At 59.9% G+C, this 20,637-nt stretch overlaps 1 protein-coding gene across 1 annotated transcript; it reads left to right on the top strand.

Moving 5' to 3' along the window:
- The first annotated feature begins 3,117 nt into the window (after positions 1-3,117).
- AGAP2 (ArfGAP with GTPase domain, ankyrin repeat and PH domain 2) lies at positions 3,118-19,421 on the top strand. Its single transcript, XM_056117575.1, has 19 exons — positions 3,118-4,619; positions 6,238-6,296; positions 6,884-6,971; positions 7,833-7,918; positions 8,055-8,202; positions 11,205-11,339; positions 11,642-11,751; positions 12,311-12,469; positions 12,602-12,688; positions 13,762-13,866; positions 14,251-14,413; positions 14,569-14,688; positions 16,345-16,473; positions 17,302-17,361; positions 17,597-17,745; positions 17,845-17,935; positions 18,051-18,273; positions 18,393-18,648; positions 19,051-19,421. Exons 1-19 carry the CDS (start codon positions 3,503-3,505, stop codon positions 19,291-19,293), a joined length of 3,528 nt encoding a protein of 1,175 aa, XP_055973550.1. The 5' UTR covers positions 3,118-3,502; the 3' UTR covers positions 19,294-19,421.
- The last annotated feature ends 1,216 nt before the right edge of the window (positions 19,422-20,637 follow it).

Genomic DNA, 20,637 nt, shown 5'->3' with positions numbered 1-20,637 from the left:
CACAGGTCACTGTCAAACTGACCTTCTGGCAATGTACATGCGGGTGAGTATGGGGGGAAATGGGTTGTGATAGACCCATAGTGACTTGGATCTTGCCTGGGGAGTCTGGGGCAGGAAGCAGGCTGGGCCAGGAGGTTCTGGGACTGGATAATGTGTTCCTTCCCAGGACCCGCGAAGGATCAGTGACCTCTTGTTCTGCAGCTGTAGAGAAATACATACACACACACACACACACACACACACGCGCGCGCGCGCGCGCGCGCGCGTGCACACAAGCATGCACATGCATGCTACTTGAAATACACCACGCAGGTTCCCAGACTCACAGACACACTTGTATTAGCTGAGCTGGAGTGCTAAAAAGTCCCCAGGACTTATCTGTGTCCCCTCTTGTCCCCATGCACCTGTTCCTGTCTCCCTTCCCCCAACCCCCCACCACACATACACCTTCCGCTTTACCTCCTTGGTGCCATTAGAGCAAGTGATGACAACACAGGGAGGAAGTGCTGCCATGGCAACACCATCCGCCACATCCTCCTGCCCACCCCAGCCTTCAATCCTGTGGTGGGGCCCTGGCAGGAACAGCTTCTCGCCATCCTCGGGGGCCCCACCACTAAGGAATTGGGGGAACTGGAGGCCTAGCCTGCTCTCATCTTATTAACCCTGGAGGCAGCAAAGAGCTAACCTGGCATGCAGGGACGCAGAGTGTCTGAGAGAAGCACATCCCCTCTCTCCCCACCCTACCACCCATCACTTCTGGTCTCCTGCAGACTGTTTCTACCTGTCTGCCTGTCGGGTCAAGAGGCCTTCTCTCCATCAAGGATGCCTCCTGCCAGACTTCTCTGACAGGAGAGATCACCAGAACAAAATGGGGAAGGAACAGTCTGGAGAGGATTCCACGGGAACAGTCTGGTCCTCTCCCCAACCCTTCTGAGGCTTGTGCCCTCAGGCTTCTGGTCTCCTACCCTTTGCCAGGAACTACGGCTGACGGCATTTCTAGCTTAGTGGTTAGAAAGGCTGGCCGAAGGATGGGCTGGACCTGAGGGGGTGTCTCTGGGAAGCCCCATCTCCATAGGGGAAAACAGAAAGGCTGGGAAGGAAATGTTTAGCCAGGTGGAGGAGCTCTGCGAGTCTCTGGAGTGAGGAGTGAGGAGCCTTAGAGGCTGGAATCTTGAGCAGCTCCCATTCTCTATAGGGGAGTCGTTTCACTCCTTTCCTAAGAATAATCAGAACTTTGTTCCCATTGGACATAAGAAAAAACTGAGGTCACCAAAGGAAGGAAATGAAATCGGAATCAACAAAACTCCCTCACTGCCTTTGCCTCCTCACCCCCTGGATTTCAGAAAAGGCAAATGAAGAACCTCCAGTTCTTTTATCTTGGTCCTGGGGAGGGTGGGAGGGAGGGGCGGTGAAGCTATTGACCTCAGAACAGGACTTTTTGGGGACTGGGGGCAGGTCTCAGCGAGAGCAGAGGGCACCCAGCATTTCACATCTGCACCCCCACCCTCACCCCTACCAGGCCGTGCCGCCTAGCTCCTGCCTCCAAGAGCCGCCCACGACAGCACTTATTATAGTCTGGCTGCGTCAGGAGGGTGGGACGCCAAATTAGGGGAAAGCTCAGGCTCTGAGTTCCCAGGGAGGGGTCCCTAATGCCTCCCCAACTCCCACCCCACCCCATCTCAGTCCCTGACCTCGCCTGCCCAACTCATTCATTCTTTTCTGGGTTTAGGAGACAGTGAATCTTGAAGTCCAGGGTCCCTGGAGGTGTGTGTGTGGGGGGGGGGGGGGGGTAGCACCGAGCTCACAGGCATTTTTTTTCCATTCCATCTCCTCTTCAACCCTCTTAAAGAACCCCACCCTGAAAATCTCAGGAGACTGAACAGGGGCCCACAAAGAGACCAGCTCCTGCTGCCTCAACTGAAGAGGTTCTTATATTCTGGGGTGCTCAGGACCTCCCTCATGGGTAATCAGGTGTGAGGGTGGTGCCTCTGCTAACTCCAAATCCCCTGGCCCCCCCCCCCCACACACACACGCCAAACCTTCCTCTCTGCTTATCCCTGCTGTTTCTGAGGCACTCTTGGAGCTCAGGTTGCTATGGAGACAGGTTGCATTTTGGTAAGGGGGGGGTGTCACTCTAGACATAATTCCTTCTCGAGATGGAGCCTTTGATTCACTTTTCACCCAGGTTCTTGGGGCTTCCAGATCTCCCATCTCTTGAGCACCCCCTCCCCCATCTCCCTTCCTACCCTGCTAAGTTCCTTGTCTATCCCCATCCCCAGGGAACATTTTGCAAGTTCACTTTGGGACAGTTGAGCTCAAGTCGTGGCCTGGTCAGCGTATTTTGTGGGCGTCGTGGGGGCCGTGGGTGGGCAAGAAAGCTGGTCCTTGGGCAAGAAACGTGTCCCAGTACCTGGGGGGAGAACAGAGGTCCTAGGAAAGGGATTCCAGGGTTTTTCTGTTGCCCACTGGGGCTTCTCCAGTATGAGCAACGGCCCCGCGCTGGCTGCGCGCTGCCCGCGGAGGGCCCACTGACGTTCACCCTGGCCCCTGACAGCCTCCCGCAGCCGCGGCGCGCCCTGACCGTGGGGTGCACGGGGAGGGGGCTCTGTGGTTGGAGGCGGTCAGTCCCCGTTCCCGGAAATCCAGCCCAGGATTTGGGAGGGAGATCCAGTCCTGGGTTTTGCGCCGCCCTCGCAGACAGCGGCGCTGGTGGAGAGAAGGTGGTGGTGGTGGGGGGAGACCGGGGAAGGGGGCGGGGGGCCGCCTCCTCCTCAATGTGAGGGGAGCGCCCGGACACAGCGCGCATCCGGACCCAGCCGAGCCCCGGCGAGCCCCCCCGGACCCTTCTCCCGGATCGCACGCTCCTCCCCTCCCAGCCCCCCGCCCCGTGGGTTCCCACCCCCTTCTGCTTCCCTCCTTCCTCCCCCGCCGGCGCCCGTATCTCCATCCCCAGCATCCTCCCCGCGCCCCTGCGAATCCCCCGCACGACCAGCCCCATTAGCTTCCCACCCTCCCCAAGACCCCCTCTCCGACCCCCCACCCCAGCCGCGGCTCCCGTCTCAGGAGTCTGCATTCCCCGCCCTTGCCTCCCCCGCACCGGTTCCCCCCCCTGCCTCCCGGTCCCTCTTTGCTGCCCCCTCTTCCTCCCTCTTCCGATTGCCCCCCACGACTGTCCTCCCCGCTCCCCCCCGCCCATCTCAGCGCCCCCACCCAGACCCGGGTGCACGGTCCATCCGGCGCGCCTCCCTGGAGCAGCACCAAGGTCCCGGGGCTCCTACGGGGTGGGGGCGCAGGGCGGGGAGCATGGGGAGGGGGCGCCCCGTGTGATGGGCGGGGGGCGTAAGCGGAGGCGGCGGAGGCGGCGGCGACAGCGGAGCCGGGCCGGGGGCTCAGCGGGGTCCGGGGGCTGGGGGCAGCGAGCAGGGCGGCCCCATGGCCGGGCCCCCCTGAGGCAGTCCGGGGGAGTCCCGTCCGCTCCCCAGCTCGGGGGTCTCGGGGCCCCATGAGCCGGGGCGCGGGCGCGCTTCAGCGCCGGACAACGACCTACCTCATCTCGCTGACCCTGGTCAAGCTCGAGTCGGTGCCTCCGCCGCCGCCTTCTCCGTCCGCGGCCGCCGCCGGCGCCCCCGGGACCAGAGGTGCCGAGATCGGGGATCCCGGCAGCCCCCGAGGTGCGGAGGAGCCGGGCAAGAAGCGGCACGAGCGGCTCTTCCACCGGCAGGATGCGCTGTGGATCAGCACGAGCAGCGCGGGCGCGGGGGGCGCCGAGCCCCCCGCCCTGTCCCCGGCTCCGGCCAGTCCGGCCCGCCCCGTCTCCCCCGCGCCCGGCGGCCGCCGCCTCTCGCTCTGGGCCGCCCCTCCCGGGGGGCTGAGCCCCGACGCCAAGCCCGGGGGCGCCCCCGCCGCCGGCCGGCGCCCCCTGCTCAGCAGCCCGAGCTGGGGGGGCCCGGAGCCCGAAGGCCGGGCGGGCGGCGGCGTCCCCGGCTCATCCTCGCCGCACCCGGGCACCGGCAGCCGGAGGCTCAAGGTGGCGCCTCCCCCGCCGGCGCCCAAGCCTTGCAAGACGGTGACCACGAGTGGCGCCAAAGCCAGCGGGGGCAAGGGCCCGGGGAGCCGCCTGTCATGGCCCGAGAGCGAGGGCAAGCCCAGGGTCAAGGGGTCCAAGAGCAGCGCCGGGACTGGAGCGGCCGCCGCGGCCGCCACGACCCCCGGCGGGGTCGCGGCCGGGCCCGGAGCCCGAGGGAAGCTCTCCCCGCGGAAAGGCAAGAGTAAGACCTTGGACAACAGTGACTTGCACCCGGGACCGCCCGCCGGCTCGCCTCCTCCGCTCACCGTGCCCGCGACCCCGGCTCCGCTAGCCGCTGTCACCGCCGCCTCCGCGCAGCCCGCGGGGCCTGCACCTCCGATCACGCTGGAGCCTCCAGCTCCCGGGCTGAAGCGGGGCCGGGAGGGGGGCCGAGCATCCACTCGAGATCGAAAGATGCTGAAGTTCATCAGCGGCATCTTCACCAAGAGCACAGGGGGGCCTCCTGGCTCGGGGCCTCCTGCGGGACCCCAGGGCTTGTCGTCCGGCAGCGGGTCCAGGGAGCTGCTGGGCGCAGAGCTCCGCGCTTCCCCTAGTGAGTAGGCTCGGGGCCCGAGAACAGGAAGGGGAGGGGGTCCGGGATTCTCGGTTTGCAAGGGGTGAGCGGGGCTGCAGAGAGCGGCTCCCTGGGGTGGGATGTGAACCTGGCTGGCTCTTCTGAGCACTGGGCAAAGAGGCGGTCTGGGCGGGAGGCTGGGGGGGGGGGGTGGATGGGGGAGTCGCTGCCTTGTGTGACAGGAGAGATGGTTTGACTTCAGGGGAACTCAGAAAGCCTGGGGAGATAGTACCCTTGGTCGGGGAGGGAACTTGGAGGAAATTGTCCCCAAGGTAACCCTGGTCTCAGTGTCTGTGGGACTCCCCAGGATCACAGGGATCCTTGCCCAAGGGACACAGGCTGCCTTGCCCAGGGGACAGTGGAAGGGAAGGATGCCTCAGTTTCTCCTGAGAACCTGGGGCAGGTGGCATGAGAGTGACCTTCTGGGCAGGCCCCTGCCGGGGGCAGGTTCCCCCTGGGCTGAGAGCAGGCAAGGGAGGCCCAGTGGCGGGGAACCCCTCCTCTGTCCTGGCTGTGGGGTGGGGGTGTTTGGGGCTGAGACCGTGCTGGACCGGGCAAAGGAGAGGAACAGAGGAAGCCTCACTTCCCCTCCAGCTCGGGGGCTCCCCAGTGGTTCCCCAGTGGCTCCCCAGTGGCTCCGGGGTGGGGGGCGTGGAGCTGCTGCAAAGGCAGTTCGGATACCTGGAGACTGGAAAAGGGGGTACAGGGGAGGCAGCTGTGTGTGTGGCTCTTTATTTTTGTCCTGGAAAAGGAGAGGAGAGCGACTCTGGGTTCAGCTCACACTCCCCCAGAGGGGAGGCGGTCCGGGAGCGGGGGCGGCACCCCGGGTTTGGCTCCGGAGCGGGTGGGAGCAGATGGCTCCGGATCCCAGAGTTCCCGCCGCAGCTGCGGCTCCCCGGGAACGTCCGGCCGGTGTCAGGCGCGGGGGCTGAACCCGGGAGGGGGTGGGGACAGGGACGCGCACCCGTCCCGCCCCAAAACCCAGCCCTCGGCGGGGAGGGAGGAGCGCCCGGACCCAGGGTTCTTTCGAAGGATTCTAGGCTCCCGGAGAGGAAACTGCCCTGGAAAAACCGAACGCCTTGCCTGGGGCTGTGGGGAGGGTCGGAGCTTTCAGGCTGTTGACCTTGAAAAAGGGGCGGGCTATCCCTCACCTCAGTTTCTCTCCGGTGAAGGGAGATTGAGGAAGGTCCATTCCCTTCGGCGCTCCAGCCCCCCTTCCCAGCATCTGCTCTGAGGATCAGTGTCGTGGGGGAACAAGGGACCCTTTCCTGGCCTTTTTCCCGCTAGAAAGAACCCACCTCTGTCAGAGCGCTGGTCCCCTGGTCTGGGGCAGGGAACTACGTTTGGGGATGTGCTTTAAGGGAGATGCCATCTGAAGTATTTTTGTCTTGCTGGCTCTGTTGCTAAGCAACCACTGAGCGGCGGCAACAGCTGTGGGGAGAGCGGCTAGGATGGGCGGACAGGGGACCACTCTCCGGAGCTGCTCCGCACAGCCCCGCACAGCAAGGGGCGCTGTGACGGAGGAGTGAAGGGCAGGGCGGGACGCCTCCTGGGTCTGGAGCACCTCCTCTCACTGTCCCTCTTTCCTTCCTTGCAGAGGCTGTGATCAATAGCCAGGAGTGGACTCTGAGCCGCTCCATTCCTGAACTGCGCCTGGTAGGTGACCACCTCCCACGAGCGGGGCCTCCCCCCCTCTATTCGCGCAGTCCCTTCCTGCTCTCTGGGAACGTGGAGAAGAGTTTCCTGTTCTCCCCACATTCTAACCTCCAGCGTGGTCAGGATATTGCCCCAGACTTTTTCTTTTCTAGCCTCCTTCTTCCTGATGGTACTCAGCGCTCTTTCAGGCTTTCTCCTGTAGTCCTTTAAGTTTTATTTAGACTAGAACTGGGTAAAACTTTGCAACTGGTACCTACGGCTGTTAGACCACTACTAAATCTCTCTGCCTCTGTCTCTGTCTCTCTTTCTCTTACACACATGCGCGCGCACACACACACACCTCTAGTTTATTCCTAAACAACACTGAAACACTGACTTGCTCTGTGAGTGGTCCCCTTTGAGTGGGGGTCATTTCTTACCACACCCAGGGCTGGACCCATGTGAACCTGCCCGTCCTTCAGGCTCTGTTAGATCCTCCTGGGCTGTTTCATCAGAGCGAGCCCCTTTGGGTTCTCTAGAGTCTCCGAGTCTAACCATCCTGCTTCCTCTTCATCCCCACAATCTCTGCTCCACAACCATGGCTTCAGGGGGTTCTGGGAGATGCGAGGAGTGGGAAGTCATCGCTCATTCACCGATTCCTGACGGGTTCCTACCAGGTGCTGGAGAAGACAGAGAGTAAGTGCTCCAGAGCCACAGTAAGTCAAGGCTGGGGCCAGGATGGACAGAGACAGTACCAGGCTGAGTGAAACGAATCAGAGGGAGAGGGGCAGACAGGGAAAGATCGTACACATTTGGGGATATTAAAAATATATATATATATATATATGAGATTACTCCCTAGGGTCTGCAGAAATTAGGGCAAGGAAGCCTGGTCCATGGTTGGGAGGTTGCCCCAAGCGGGGTAAGAGAAGGGCAGTTAGGACAGAGAAGGGACCACTGTGACAGTGATAGTTAGAAATGATCACTCTGGACAAGAGCTGAGTGCTGAAAAGAGGTAAAGTGATGTGCATGATACCTTTTCAGTACCTGTATTGCAAACCACAGTGCCTAAGAGGAGAGAGGAGAGAGGTGAGAGGAGAGAGAGAGAGAGAGAGTGTGTGTGTGTTAAGAGGGCACTGGTGAAGGGATGCTTGTTGGAACATTATATGACTGAAACCCAATCATGAACAACTTTGTAACAAATCATGAGTTCATGCATCTCACATGATTCAATAAAAAGGGAGGACAAAGAAAAAAGATCGGGATCAGGGTTTCAAGATCAGTGACTGACCTTATAAAGGATAGGACCCCTGGGACTTAGTACAGTGGGTGGGGCATTTGCTTTGCCTGCGGTCAACCCAGGTTCGATTCTCCTGAATGCCATAACCCCTTCCTCCCAAACCCTTCAGTGATCCCTGAGTGCAGAGCCAGGAACCCTGAGCACTGCCAGATGTGCTCCCCGCCCCCCCCCCCCATGGATAGGGCCTCCATAATGCAAATTTAGAATATCTGGGGGATTTATCTCTAACGTCTGACCATTTTCAACCTTCTGGACAGGTGAACAGCACAAGAAAGAAATGTTGGTGGATGGACAGACTCACCTGGTGCTGATCCGAGAGGAAGCTGGGCCTCCTGATGCCAAGGTGAGGGTGAGAAGCTGGAGGGGGCCTCGCCAAGGTTGGCACAGGCCCGGGGCTGTGGTTCTCCAGGCTCCGCTCTGGATGCCCTCCAGAGGAAAGGACTTGTCTGACCGCGATTTGCTCCCTCACTCCCCGCAAGTTCTCAGGCTGGGCAGATGCCGTCATCTTGGTCTTCAGCCTGGAGGATGAGAACAGTTTCCAGGCCGTGAGTCGACTCCACGGGCAGCTGAGCTCTCTTCGAGGGGAGGGGCGAGGAGGCCTGGCATTGGCACTGGTGGGCACACAAGGTAAGGAGGAGACTGCTACCCGCTTCCCTTCTTTCTGTCATTGTCATGACAGCGCTGCATTTCCCTGGGCAGTGTTAGTGGGCAGTTCTTTATCGTGCAGCTTGCACAGGTGCTCGCTAGGGGGCGCACTCTCTTCTGGTGATGCCCACACACGCTAATGCTGGTCATCACACAGGGGCTTGGCAGGGGTGTTTGCATATCGTATCTTTTAGTGATTGGTGCTTATGGTCACGCCCCTCCCTGTATGGTGTTCCCATACACCTGGCTGTGGTGTGGCTGGAAATCACAGAGGGCAGAGCTGCTGGGGGATGCTGGGGCTTTGAACTCGTGACTTCATGCTTGCAAGGGGGCACTTTAAGCTCCAGAGCCATCCCCTGGGTCCCTTGGGAGGTCCCTGGGCTGTTCACTGCAGTCACTGAGGTGGGCTCAGTAGAGATGACAGATGGGTAAGGTGGAAATAACTCCCCATGGATTCCAGTATCCCCCTGGACTTGGTTTCCCACAGGGAGCCTTTAAATAAAACCTCCTGCGGTCTGAGCAGGGGAAAGGGAGTCTCTAGGGGGGAGGCAGAGTCTGCACTATCTCCTGCCCTCTCGCGAGACCTCACCACCTTGAGCTGTCACACTTCGAGCCCTGATCTGATGCCACACAGGGAACACAGTCTCATAGGTCTTAGAAATAGAAAGTTATCCCCACCTTCCCTTTGCCAGAGATGGGTTAGGCCAAGCCCTCCTTTTTATTTGAAGGGGGTACATCTAGTCGTGCTTAGTGGTCACTCCCAGCTCAGTACTCAGGGGTTACTTCTGATGGTGCTGGGGATCCGAGTTGGGCCCCTGCATGTAAAGCAGGGCTCAGTCGGTTAAGCTAACTATTCTATCATGGGGGCGAATATTTTATTTTATTTTTGAGGTCACTGACCACATTCAGTGGTGCTCAGGGACGGCCTCTATGTCAGGAGGCGAAGGAGGATTAAACTATTGTTGGCTGCATGCAAGGCAAGCACCTTACCCTCTGTTCCAATGCTGTGGCCCTTGAGGCCAGGATCATTTAAAGAAACTCATCTACAAAGGGAAAACATAAAGGAAAAAAATTTTTTTCTTAAGGAAACTTTTTGGAATGAGAGTGATAGTACAGCGGTTACAGCATTTGCCCAGCATACAGCCGACCTGGGTTCAATCCTTGACATCTCATATGGTCCTCTGAGCACCACTAGAAGTAATTCCTGAGTGCAGAGCCAGGAGTAAACCCTGAACATCACTGGATGTGACCCCGCCTCCCAAAAAGAAAAATTGGGGGGGGGACCTGGAAGATAATGTAGTGGGTAGGCACTTACCTTGCATAAGGCCAACCCAGATTCAGTCCCCAGCATCCCACGTTTTCCCCTGAGCACCACCAGCAGTGATCTCAGAACGCAAAGCCAGAAGTAATCCCTGAGTACCGCCGGGTGTGGCTCAAAAAGAAAAAAAAGAAAAAATTTTGGGGGAAAGGGCATATCTGTAGGTGCCTGGGGGCTCCTGGCTCTGTGCATGAGGAGTGCATGGATAGCTACTTTTAGCCCCTCAGCTATCTCTGGCCCCAGACATGATTTCAGAAGTCTTTTACTTCTCAGCGCACGATGCAGATGGTTTCGGCCTCTGCCCTTCCCCTCCTTTCAGCCTCCGTGTGGGCACAGCGCTTCCTGCCTGGCTGCCTGTCCTGCAGGTGCTCAATGCCACCTGTTGCCTGGTTCTCACTGCAGAGTGAACTGGCCACCTGTTGCTTATGAACATTCAATAATTTCAACTTGTTCTTTTTTTTGCGGGGGTGAGGCTATATCTGGTAGTGCTCAGTACTCAGGGGGGTCATTCCTGACAGTGCTCAGGGAACTATACTTTGTGAGGGCTTTGGCCTGCAGAGCCTGTTCTCTGCCCTTTGGAGCCAATTCCCTGACTCTCAGCCCTCCGTCCCTGCCGCCTGCACACTCTTTCTTTCTTTCTTTCTTTCTTTCTTTCTTTCTTTCTTTCTCTCTCTCTTCTTTCTTTCTTTCTCTCTTTCTTTCTTTCTCTCTCTCTTTTTCTTTCTCTCTTCTTTCTTTGTTTCCTTCTTCCTTCCCTCCCTCCTCTTTCTTTCTTTCTTTCCTTCTTCCTTCCCTCCCTCCCTCCCTCCTTCCTTTCTTTCTCTCTTTCTTTCCTTTTTCCTCCCTCCCTCTTTTCTCTCCTTCCTTCCTTCCTTCCTTCCTCCTTTTTCTTTCTTTCTTTTCTTTCTCTCTCTTCTTTCTTTCTTTCTCTCTTTCTCTCTCTTCTTTCTTTCTTTCTTTCTTTCTTTCTTTCTTTCTTTCTCTCTCTCTTCCCAGTGGTACTCCTGACTCTGCATCATGCAACCATCACCCCTGGTGGTGCTCAGGCAACCATATGGGGTGCTGATGATCAAACCTGGCCTGGCCACATGCAAGACAAACGCCTTTCCCTCTGTATTATCGCTCTATCCCCCCTCAATTTATTTATTTATTTTTTTGCTTTTTTGGTCATACCTGGCGATGCTCAGGGGTTACTCCAGGCTCTGCACTCAGGAATTACTCCTGGCGGTGCTCGGGGGACCATATGGGATGATGGGAATCAAATCCAGGTCGGCTGCGTGCAAGGCAAAGACTCAACCCGCTGGGCTCACTCCAGCCCCCTCCAATTTATTCTTACATTAGGTCTCCACTCCCTCAGCTCAAGACTCTTTGCATTTGCAAGGCTGGGGATCAATCAGGTGTATCAACATTCTGTCAGAAAACCACACACACACACACACACACACAGATACACACATACATTCACACGCACATGCACACATGCACACATACGCACCTTACTTTGCTTACACAAACAGGCACTTACTGGCACTTACAGCACAGTCAAGGGAGACTGGCTCTCTCATTCCCTGTCCCCTGTCCCCAGGGGAAGAGCACAGGGGAAGAGCGACCAGGGAAAGGGCGGCGGGGGCCCCCCAGTCCAACACCCCCTCTCCTGGCCCCTCAGACAGGATCAGTGCTTCGTCGCCTCGGGTGGTGGGTGATGCCCGTGCCAGAGCCCTGTGTGCAGACATGAAACGCTGCAGCTATTACGAGACCTGCGCCACCTACGGGCTGAACGTGGACCGGGTCTTCCAGGAGGGTGAGTGGGGGCTCCCCGGATGTAAGGAAAGCAGGGTGCTAGGGCCCCGGGGTCACAGAGGCCTCCCTGTGAGTGAGAGGAAGTTGGCTTCCTAGTGGGGAGGGCTCCTGGGGACAGTGCTCCGTGGCCCGGGGCCTTTCTGAGCTTGGGCAAGTTAGCCAGGCAGTTGGGGGACACGAAGGCTAAGAAAGCAGGGAAATGGGGCCTGATCGTCCCCTGGGGCTTTCTCCAAGCTGGGCCACCAGAACGGCCCATTGTCTGCCCGGCCCCTCCACACTCACGCCTGTCTCCCGCCCCCGCAGTGGCCCAGAAGGTCGTGACTCTGCGCAAACAGCAGCAGCTCCTGGCCGCCTGCAAGTCCCTGCCCAGCTCTCCCAGCCATTCAGCGGCCTCCACGCCCGTGGCCGGGCAGGTGAGTTGGGGGTTTCAGGGCCCAGAGAGGCTGGTCGGAGGCAGAGAAGGGGCTGTGAGCCGAAGATGGAGTAGCAAGGGGATCCCAACACTTGGGGGCAGCAGCGACGCCATTTGAACAAAGTGGATCTGACGTTGTGAACTCGATCCGATTAGCAGTGCAGACTCCTTGGGCCAAACAGCCAGTTGGGAAGCTGAAGGCAAGTGTGAGGGGCTGGAGTGATAGCACAGCAGGTAGGGCATTTGCCTTGCACGCGGCCGACCTGGGTTCGATTCCCAGCATCCCATATGGTCCCCTGAGCACCGCCAGGAGTAATTCGGAGTAACCCCTGTGCATCACCAGATGTAACCCAAAAAGCAAAAAAAAAAAAAAAAAGGGGGCAAGTGTGAGGCCAACCTTGGCAAACCCAGAACAAGGGGACAACAACCTTTACCAGGGTGACACCAGTCAGTAAACTGTGATAGCACAAGGGCTTTTTCCAGTTCCTCCTCATAGCTGTGGGGAGCATGGTGGATGAGGGCATCCTGTCGGCTCTGCTGACGCCTCCCTCTGTCCCCAGACTAGTAACGGGGGCCACACAAGCGACTACTCCTCTTCCCTCCCATCCTCGCCCAACGTCGGTCACCGGGAACTCCGAGCGGAGGCAGCGGCAGTGGCTGGACTGAGCACCCCAGGGTCCTTGCACCGGGCAGCCAAGCGCAGAACCAGTCTTTTTGCGGTACTGGCCATGCTGAGACCCCACTCTCCCGTCCCCCGTCCCTTCTGTTGTGTCCTTCTGCTCCTGCTGTCCCTGTCCTTCCATACTGCGTCCCTCTGCCTTTGCTCTAACGGATGCCTGTGTCCATTCCAGAATCGCCGGGGCAGTGATTCGGAGAAGCGGAGCTTGGACAGTCGTGGAGAGACGACAGGGAGTGGGCGAGCCATCCCCATCAAACAGGTGGGCGACTCTGCGTGCAGGGCCAGGTGGGGGGCAGCTGGGGTTTGGATTTCTGCTCCTGGGTCCTGTCAGGCAGTGCTGGGGACTGGGTCAGGGCTCCAGCATGCGGAGCATGTGCTCCAGCTCTGAGCCATCACTGTGGATGCTTTCATGCATGCATGGGTGCCTGTGCATGTGTGGGTGTTGTGCACGTGTGGAGTGCCAAGGATTAGACCCAGGGCCTCACACTTTATTATTTATTTATTTATTTTGCTTTTTGGGTCACACCCGGCGATGCACAGGGGTTACTCCTGGCTCTGCACTCAGGAGTTACTCCTGGCGGTGCTCAGGGGACCATATGGGATGCTGGGAATCGAACCCGGGTCGGCCGCGTGCAAGGCAAACAACCCTGCCCGCTGTGCTATCACTCCAGCCCGGCCTCACACTTTAGAGGCATGCACTTTGCCACCGAGCCATGTCCCCAGCCCCTGGAGCTGGTCTCTTTTCTTTTTTAAAACATGCTTTATTTGGGTACAGCAGGTAGGGAGTTTGCCTTGCACGTGGCTGACCTGGGTTCAATCCCAGTTTCACATATGGTCCCCTGAGCACTGCCAGGAGTAATTCCTGAGTGCAGAGCCAGGAGTAACCCCTGAGCATCACTGGCTGAGACATGCCCCCCCCCCCCAGGTTTATTTTTAAAAATTATTTGTTTTTTGGGCCACACACAGCAGTGCTCAGGTCTTACTCCTGGCTCCTCACTCAGGGGTCACTCCTGGTTGGCTCAGGGACCATGTGGGGGTGCTGGGGAATGGACCTGGGTCAGTAAGGTCCAAGGCCCTCCCTGCCGTATTATCTCTCCAGCTGCTTCTTTCCTTTTGTTTTCTTTTCCTTTTTTTCTCTTATTTTTCCTTTTGCAGGGGGCTTTGAGTTATACCTGGCGGTGCTCAGGTGTGGCTCTGTGCTCAGCTGTGCTCAGAGATCACTCGTGCCAGGTTCAGGAGCTTATCAAGGGTACCAGGGATCGAACCTGGATCAGGGAAATTGGTCTGAGTGGGTTTTTTTTCTTCCTCCCACTGTCTCTTTCCACACTCCAGAGTTTCCTACTGAAGCGAAGTGGCAACTCCTTGAACAAAGAATGGAAGAAGAAGTATGTGACGCTGTCCAGTAACGGCTTCCTGCTCTACCACCCCAGCATCAACGTGAGTGGCAAGCATTCACGCTCGGCGTTTTGGCAGACGCCGGCCTCCCCTCGGGGCAGCTCTCGTCCTATCCTTTAGCAGAACAAGCATGTGTGAGGCACTCCCGGTGTGCCCGTGCTAGAGACAGAAATGGTAACGCCTTCTCCTCAGGACCTTGTGATGCAGAGGGGGACCCAGGAGGGAGGCCTCCACAGGGCCTGTCAATCTGGGAGGGCTTTCTGGAGGAGGTGATGGTGACTGTGCCCTTCTCCTGATGCTCCTCCCCAACCAATCCAGGCCCAAGGTGCTCTCTCCCATCCCTCTCTAGCCAATTCCATTGGCTGCTTCCCAACACCATCCGGGACTCTCACCTTCTCTGCACTCTCCATCCCTCGCCCCCTCCAGGATTACATTCATAGCACCCATGGCAAGGAGATGGACTTATTACGAACAACAGTCAAAGTCCCCGGCAAGCGGCCCCCTCGAGCCATCTCTGCTTTCGGCCCCTCGGCCAGCATCAATGGACTGGTCAAGGACATGAGCACTGTCCAGATGGGGGAAGGCCCCGGTGAGTGGGGCTTGTGTCAGGAGGGGTCCCCCGGGGTGGGGGACAAGGAGGGTGAGTAGGGTGGGGGTGAGCTGGAAGGGGGGGATGACGAAGGACCGCCCGAGGAAGGGGTCCAGAGGCGAGCAGCTCACCGAGGCTTTGTCTTGTCCCGGCAGAAGCTACTACCCCCACCCCGAGTCCCAGCCCCAGCCCCAGCTCCCTGCAGCTCCCGCCAGACCAGACGTCAAAGCACCTGCTGAAGCCAGACCGGAACTTGGCCCGAGCCCTCAGCACTGGTCAGTGGGGACCCGCCCTCCATCCTCTGTCTCCGGCAAACCAGAAGAGGGTGGGCAGTGAATGAGAGGCCAGGACGCTGGGGTCCTTGCCTGGGCAGGTGGGGCCCAGGCTTCCTCACCCGGAGCTCATCAGCATGATTAGGTCAGGTGGGCTTTGGGGAGACGGCTCACAGGGCTGGAGCCCAGGTCTCCGCATGCAGGAGGCCATCGTTCAGTCCCCAGCACCTCGTGGGCTCCAGAGCACTGCCAGGAGCAACTCCTGAGCAATGCATGGGGAGTAGCCCCTGAGCACAAATAGGTGTGGCCCCCAAACAAACAAAAAACAACAACAAAAGTGCTGGGGAGGATGCTCAGTGGCAAAGTGTATACTCTACCTGCAGGAAACCTGGGTTTAGTCCCCAGCACCACCAAACAAAGTAGACTAATTTAAAGATCAGTAGGTTCCAAGGAACTTCTGGAGCTTAAGTCATGGGGAGGTTTCTTGATAGCTCCACATCCCAGTTTGCCTCGCCTGTGTAGAGGCTTCAAGAGAACTGAGAACAATGACAAAAAACATAGTCAGCCATCAGCATTTGGAATGTTTCCATATGTATTTCACAATAAGTAACACTGTCACAGGGGTCTGCAGGCCACCTTGCCAGGTCAAGGATATCCCCATTTTAGGGATGAGGACACTGAGGGCAGAGAGATAGTATTTGCACTAGCTTTGCACACTGCCAACCTGGGTTCAAGCCCCAGCACCATTTATGGGCCCCCAAGGGGTCTCCTGCCATCAGTGATGCCTAGGCACACAGCCAGGAGTAAGCCCTGAGCACTGCTGGCTGTGCCCACCCCCAAAATAGAGAGGGACTAGAGAGAGAGCACAGCAGGTGAGGCATTTGCTTTGCACACAGCTGACCTAGGTCCAGTGCCTGATGCCTGACACCACATATGGTGCCCTGAGCACAGAGAGCCAAGGGTGAGCCCTGAGCATGGGTGGGCATGATAGAGAGGGGGAGAGGTGGGAGGGAGGGAGGGAGGGAGAGGAGGGGAGAGAGGAGAGGGGAAGCGGGAGGGGAGAGAGGAGAGGGAAGCGGCTCAGAAGATGAAGTAACTTGCCCAAGTTGTGGAGGCCGGTGAGTGGCAGAGCCAGGCAGAGCCAGTGCAGTTCTCCAGCTACTCCCCTGCCCTCCCCGGAATGATCCAGGGGAGCCCTGAAGACAGACAGCTGAGGAGTGGGCCCCTAAAGTGCTTGGGGGGCGGTAGGCTGATAAAAAATTAGGAATCCTGGGGCCCGAGCGATAGTACAGCAGGTATGGCGCCGGCCTTGCATACGGCCAGCCCTGGTTCAATTCCTGGCACCCCATGCGATCGATCCCCCAATCACTGCCAGGAGTAATCCCTGAGCAACTGGGTGTGCCCCTCCCAACGTTTTTATTAAAGATTAAAATCAGGAGGGGTTGGAGCGATAGCACAGGGGGTAGGGCATTTGCCTTGCACACGGCCAACCCGGGTTTGATTTCCAGCATCCCATATGGTCCCCCGAGCACTGCCAGGAGTAATTCCTGAGTGCATGAGCCAGGAGTAGCCCCTGTGCAACACCGGGTATGACCTCCCCAAAAAATCAGGAATTCTGTGATGAGAGCGACTGAGCCAACTGTGTACTCCCTCCCCAAGACTGTACCCCATCTGGAGACCTGAGCCCCCTGAGTCGGGAACCCCCTCCTTCTCCCATGGTGAAGAAGCAGAGGAGGAAAAAGCTGACAACACCGTCCAAGACGGAAGGCTCGGCGGGGCAGGCCGAAGGTGAGGTCCCAGGGCAATTGGGTTCCACCCCCCCATCCCCACCCCTCCTGCCGGACCTGGCCTGGCTCCTGCTGGAGGAGAGGAGGTGGCTGGCCCAGGGCTTGGCTCTCAGGATCACTTTGCACATAATCCAGCGAAAAGATGGAGTCCTGGCCCACTCCTGCCTCCCAGCCCAGTGTCCCCCACCCCACCCAAGTGTGTAGCTCCTGCTTCCTCTCCTAATGATCCTGCAGTTCTGGCTCTTGTCCGTGGCTCTGCACCTGCGCCCAGAAGAGCCTGTGTGTCCCCCTGCCCAGGGGATTCAGCCCCGGTACTCAGTGTCCCCCGCTGACTCCTCAGTTGCACCACTGATCACCCCATCCCTCTGCTCAGTAACTTTCCAAGATAGACGGCTACCCCAGTTGCTCCTGGCCACAGTTCACCCCATTCCTTGCCCTCAGGGATTCCTCCTGAACCCAGGGCCCTCTCATCCCAGGTCTGTGACCCCAGTTCTGTCGCTTTTCTGGATGTCCACTTAGCCCCTGACCGTCCCTTCCCCTCCCCTAGACCCAGCTCCCCCTGGGCCACCAGAACTGGTCCCCGCATCCCCGCGCTCGGCTGGGCACCGGCCTTGCCTACTCTCATGGCTCTTGGCTTCCGCTCTACTCTGCTCCGGGGCCACTGACTTTAGTTCTGCTTTCTCTCCCCGTCTGTCTGTCCTGCTTTGTCTCTGGCACTCTTGTCACTCTTCCTCCACCTCTCCACCTGCCTCTCTCTCTCTCTCTTCCCGGCTTCTTTCTCTGTTGTGCTCTCCATTCTATCTCTATCTCCTTCGCTTCGGGAAACCAGCCAAGCGCAAAATGTGGAAACTAAAATCCTTTGGTAGTTTAAGAAATATTTATAAAGCAGGTAACAAGCGGGGAGCTGGGAGGGGTGCTCAGCTGGGACGCAGGGGGTGGGGGTGCCGCGGCCCTCCCCTGCATGTGCTTGGGCATCCTGCCGTCGCCCGCCCGCTGCTTCCCCCGCCCTCTGCCCCACTCCCAGGGGCTTGGGACGGGCATCTGGGAGGAAGGGTTTGGGGAAGTCCGCTGCTGTCTGGGCTCTGTTCCTAATGATCCCATCCCACCCCCCCACCGCTACCCAGAGGAAAACTTCGAGTTCCTGATTGTCTCCAGCACCGGCCAGACGTGGCACTTCGAGGCAGCCAGTTTTGAGGAACGGGACGCCTGGGTGCAGGCCATTGAGAGTCAGATCCTTGCCAGCCTGCAGTGCTGTGAGAGCAGCAAAGTCAAGGTAGCCGGGCCGGGAGGTCGTGGGGAGAGCCAGGCGAGCGTCTGCGCGGTCCGGAGCAGGGCCGTGAGAGCCCGCGCTAACCCGCAACCCTCTCTGCAGTTGCGCACAGACAGCCAAAGCGAAGCCGTGGCCATTCAGGCCATCCGGAACGCCCAGGGCAACTCCATCTGCGTGGACTGCGGGGCGCCCAGTGAGCACCAGAGGGCGCCAGAGGGACCCGGGCGGGCGCGCGGTGTCCGCGAGTGGCGGAAGGCGGGCGCGGGGCGCCACGCCGGGAGCCAGCCTGACCCACGCTCTCCCCGCAGACCCTACGTGGGCCAGCCTGAACCTGGGCGCCCTCATCTGCATCGAGTGCTCGGGGATTCACCGCAACCTGGGCACACACCTGTCTCGCGTTCGCTCCCTCGACTTGGACGACTGGCCGCGGGAGCTGACCCTGGTGCTGACGGCCATCGGCAACGACATGGCCAACCGCGTGTGGGAGAGCGACACGCGGGGCCGCGCCAAGCCCACGCGGGACTCGTCGCGGTGCGTGCGCGGGAGGAGGCCCAGAGAAGGGGGCTCTCGGGAGCGGGGGTCTTTCGGGTGGGGTGCGGATTGGTGAATGGGGTGGTCCCCTCCACCCCCCGTTTTTTCGGGTCGTGCAGGGAGGAGCGTGAGTCGTGGATTCGCGCCAAGTACGAGCAGCTGCTGTTCCTGGCGCCGCTGGGCGCGAGCGAGGAGCCGCTGGGCCTCCAGCTGTGGGCTGCGGTGCAGGCCCAGGACGTGGCCGCCGTCCTCCTCCTTCTGGCCCACGCGCGCCACGGGCCGCTCGACACCAGCGTGGAGGACCCGCAGCTCCGCTCCCCGCTCCACCTGGCGGCCGAGCTCGCCCACGTTGTCATCACGCAACTGCTGTTGTGGGTACGTGAGTGGGCAGAGGCAAAGGGGTCTTTGAGGGGGCTGCCCGGTGTGACCCCAAAAGCAACAAAACGAAACAAAACAAAAAACCCCAGAAAACCCCATGGCCTGGAGCGATAGCACATCCCATATGGTCCCCTGAGCACCACCAGGAGTAATTCCTGAGTGCAGAGCCAGGAGTAACCCCTGTGCATTGCTGGGTGTGACCCAAAAGGCAAAAAAAAAAAAAAACCCAAAACCCAAAGGGGTCTTGGAGGGCGCCATCCCCGGAAACAGGCCGGCGTGGGCGGCGGCGTGTGAGCGGGGCGGCCGGGTGTTCGCCCAAAGCCCCGCTGCGGGGGAGCCACGGGACGCAGGGCGCGCCGGCCGGCTGCGCGCGGTAACTCTGCCCCTTGCGCTTCCCAGAACGGCGCCGACGTGTCGGCCCGCGACGCGCAGGGCCGCACGGCGCTGTTCTACGCCCGCCAGGCTGGGAGCCAGCTCTGCGCCGATATCCTGCTCCAGCACGGCTGCCCCGGGGAAGGCGGCAGCACGGCCACCACCCCCAGCGCGGCCACCACCCCCAGCATCATCGCCACGCCCAGCCCCCGCCGCCGGAGCAGCGCCGCCAGCGTGGGCCGCGCCGACGCCCCCGTCGCGCTGGTATAGTTGCCCAGCGGGAGAGACATCCCCCCCCCCCACACGGGCCGGGCAAGACCACATCGGGTGGGCCGCTGGACAGATGCACCCACTCACCTCTCCAGTCCGCACCCCACCCCACGGGAGCACTTCCTCCCCCACCCTCCCACGCACACCCCTCCCCGACGAGGGCACAGCTTCCACCCCACCCCCACGCCTCCCGGAAGACACCAACTCACCTCCCTCTCCCCCATCGAGGCATGGAGACCCCAGCTCGGCACACGTCCCCTCTCCTCTCTTCCGCACTCGGATTGCTCTGGGTCGACCTGGGGATGCGCCCCGGCCGCGGGACTCGCTCCCCGGCGCTGGCACCTGCCGCGCGCGCCCCCCGCGTCCTGCCCGTGCGCGACGGTCCCGCGGCGGGAGCACACACACCCAGGCTGGCTCCTGGGGCGCCGCCTCGCCAGAGGGAGGGGGTCGAGCCCCAGGACTCGGGGCCAGTTCTCGGGACCCCCACCCCTTCCATGCTAATCTCACTGCCCAGTGAAGCGGGAAGGGCAGCGAGGGGCAGGACCCCTGCTGCCCGCCCATGGGGGTAGAGGGGTCCCCAACCCTTTCCGTGAAAGGGACCATGAGGAGTGGAAATCAGGCCATCCCCTCACACCCACCCATGGAAGGAAGCGAAAGGGCTGGGGGAGCCGCGAACCTGGGGCCCTCCTCACTGCTCTGTGGGAGGGAGAAGGAGCGGAGGGTCGGGGAGGGACCTTGTAATTTATTGCTTTGTTCCCCAACTAGGGGGAAGGGGCGGGGCCGAGGGCTTGGGGAGGGCGGTTCAGGGTAGGGGACGCCGAGGGTGGGTCGGGGTGGGGTGGGGTGGGGGTGCTCTCGGGTTGTGAGTGTCTGTGACCGTGACTGCGTACCTGTGACTGTGCAGCGCCTGTGGTGATCCGGGGTGGGGGCACTCCTGAAATGGGACCCCTCCCCCTCTATTCTTTCTGTCCAGCCCCCTCTCCCAAAGGAGCAGCTCCTGACCCGCCCCTCCACCTCACCCTTCCTCCCGGCCAGGGCTGAGAGGATGTGAGGTGGTTGGGAGGGTTTCCAGGCCTCCCTCCTCATCCCGGGAAAGGAGGTGGTGGGGGGCGCTCAGCCCTTTCTCCCTCGAACAAGCCCCCTTGGGCCGTCTGTGTCAGTGGTTTCCGGTCTTTCTCTCTCCCCTCCCCCCCCTTGGCTAAGATATTTTGCAAAGGACCAGGTCACTGAGGAGGGGGCTTGCCTCCTCCCCAGCCCCTCCAGGGCAGGTGGTGTGAATCTTCTCAACAGCAATTAAAGAGGAAGTGATTTTGTCTAGGGGCTGAGCCGCTGGTGTGTTCTTGA

This window comes from Sorex fumeus, unplaced genomic scaffold (genome assembly GCF_029834395.1).
Source record: "Sorex fumeus unplaced genomic scaffold, SorFum_2.1 ptg000035l, whole genome shotgun sequence".
Classification (NCBI taxonomy): domain Eukaryota; kingdom Metazoa; phylum Chordata; class Mammalia; order Eulipotyphla; family Soricidae; genus Sorex; species Sorex fumeus.
Note: the sequence above shows the minus strand (reverse complement) of the source record. Positions and strands in the feature narration are given on the sequence as shown.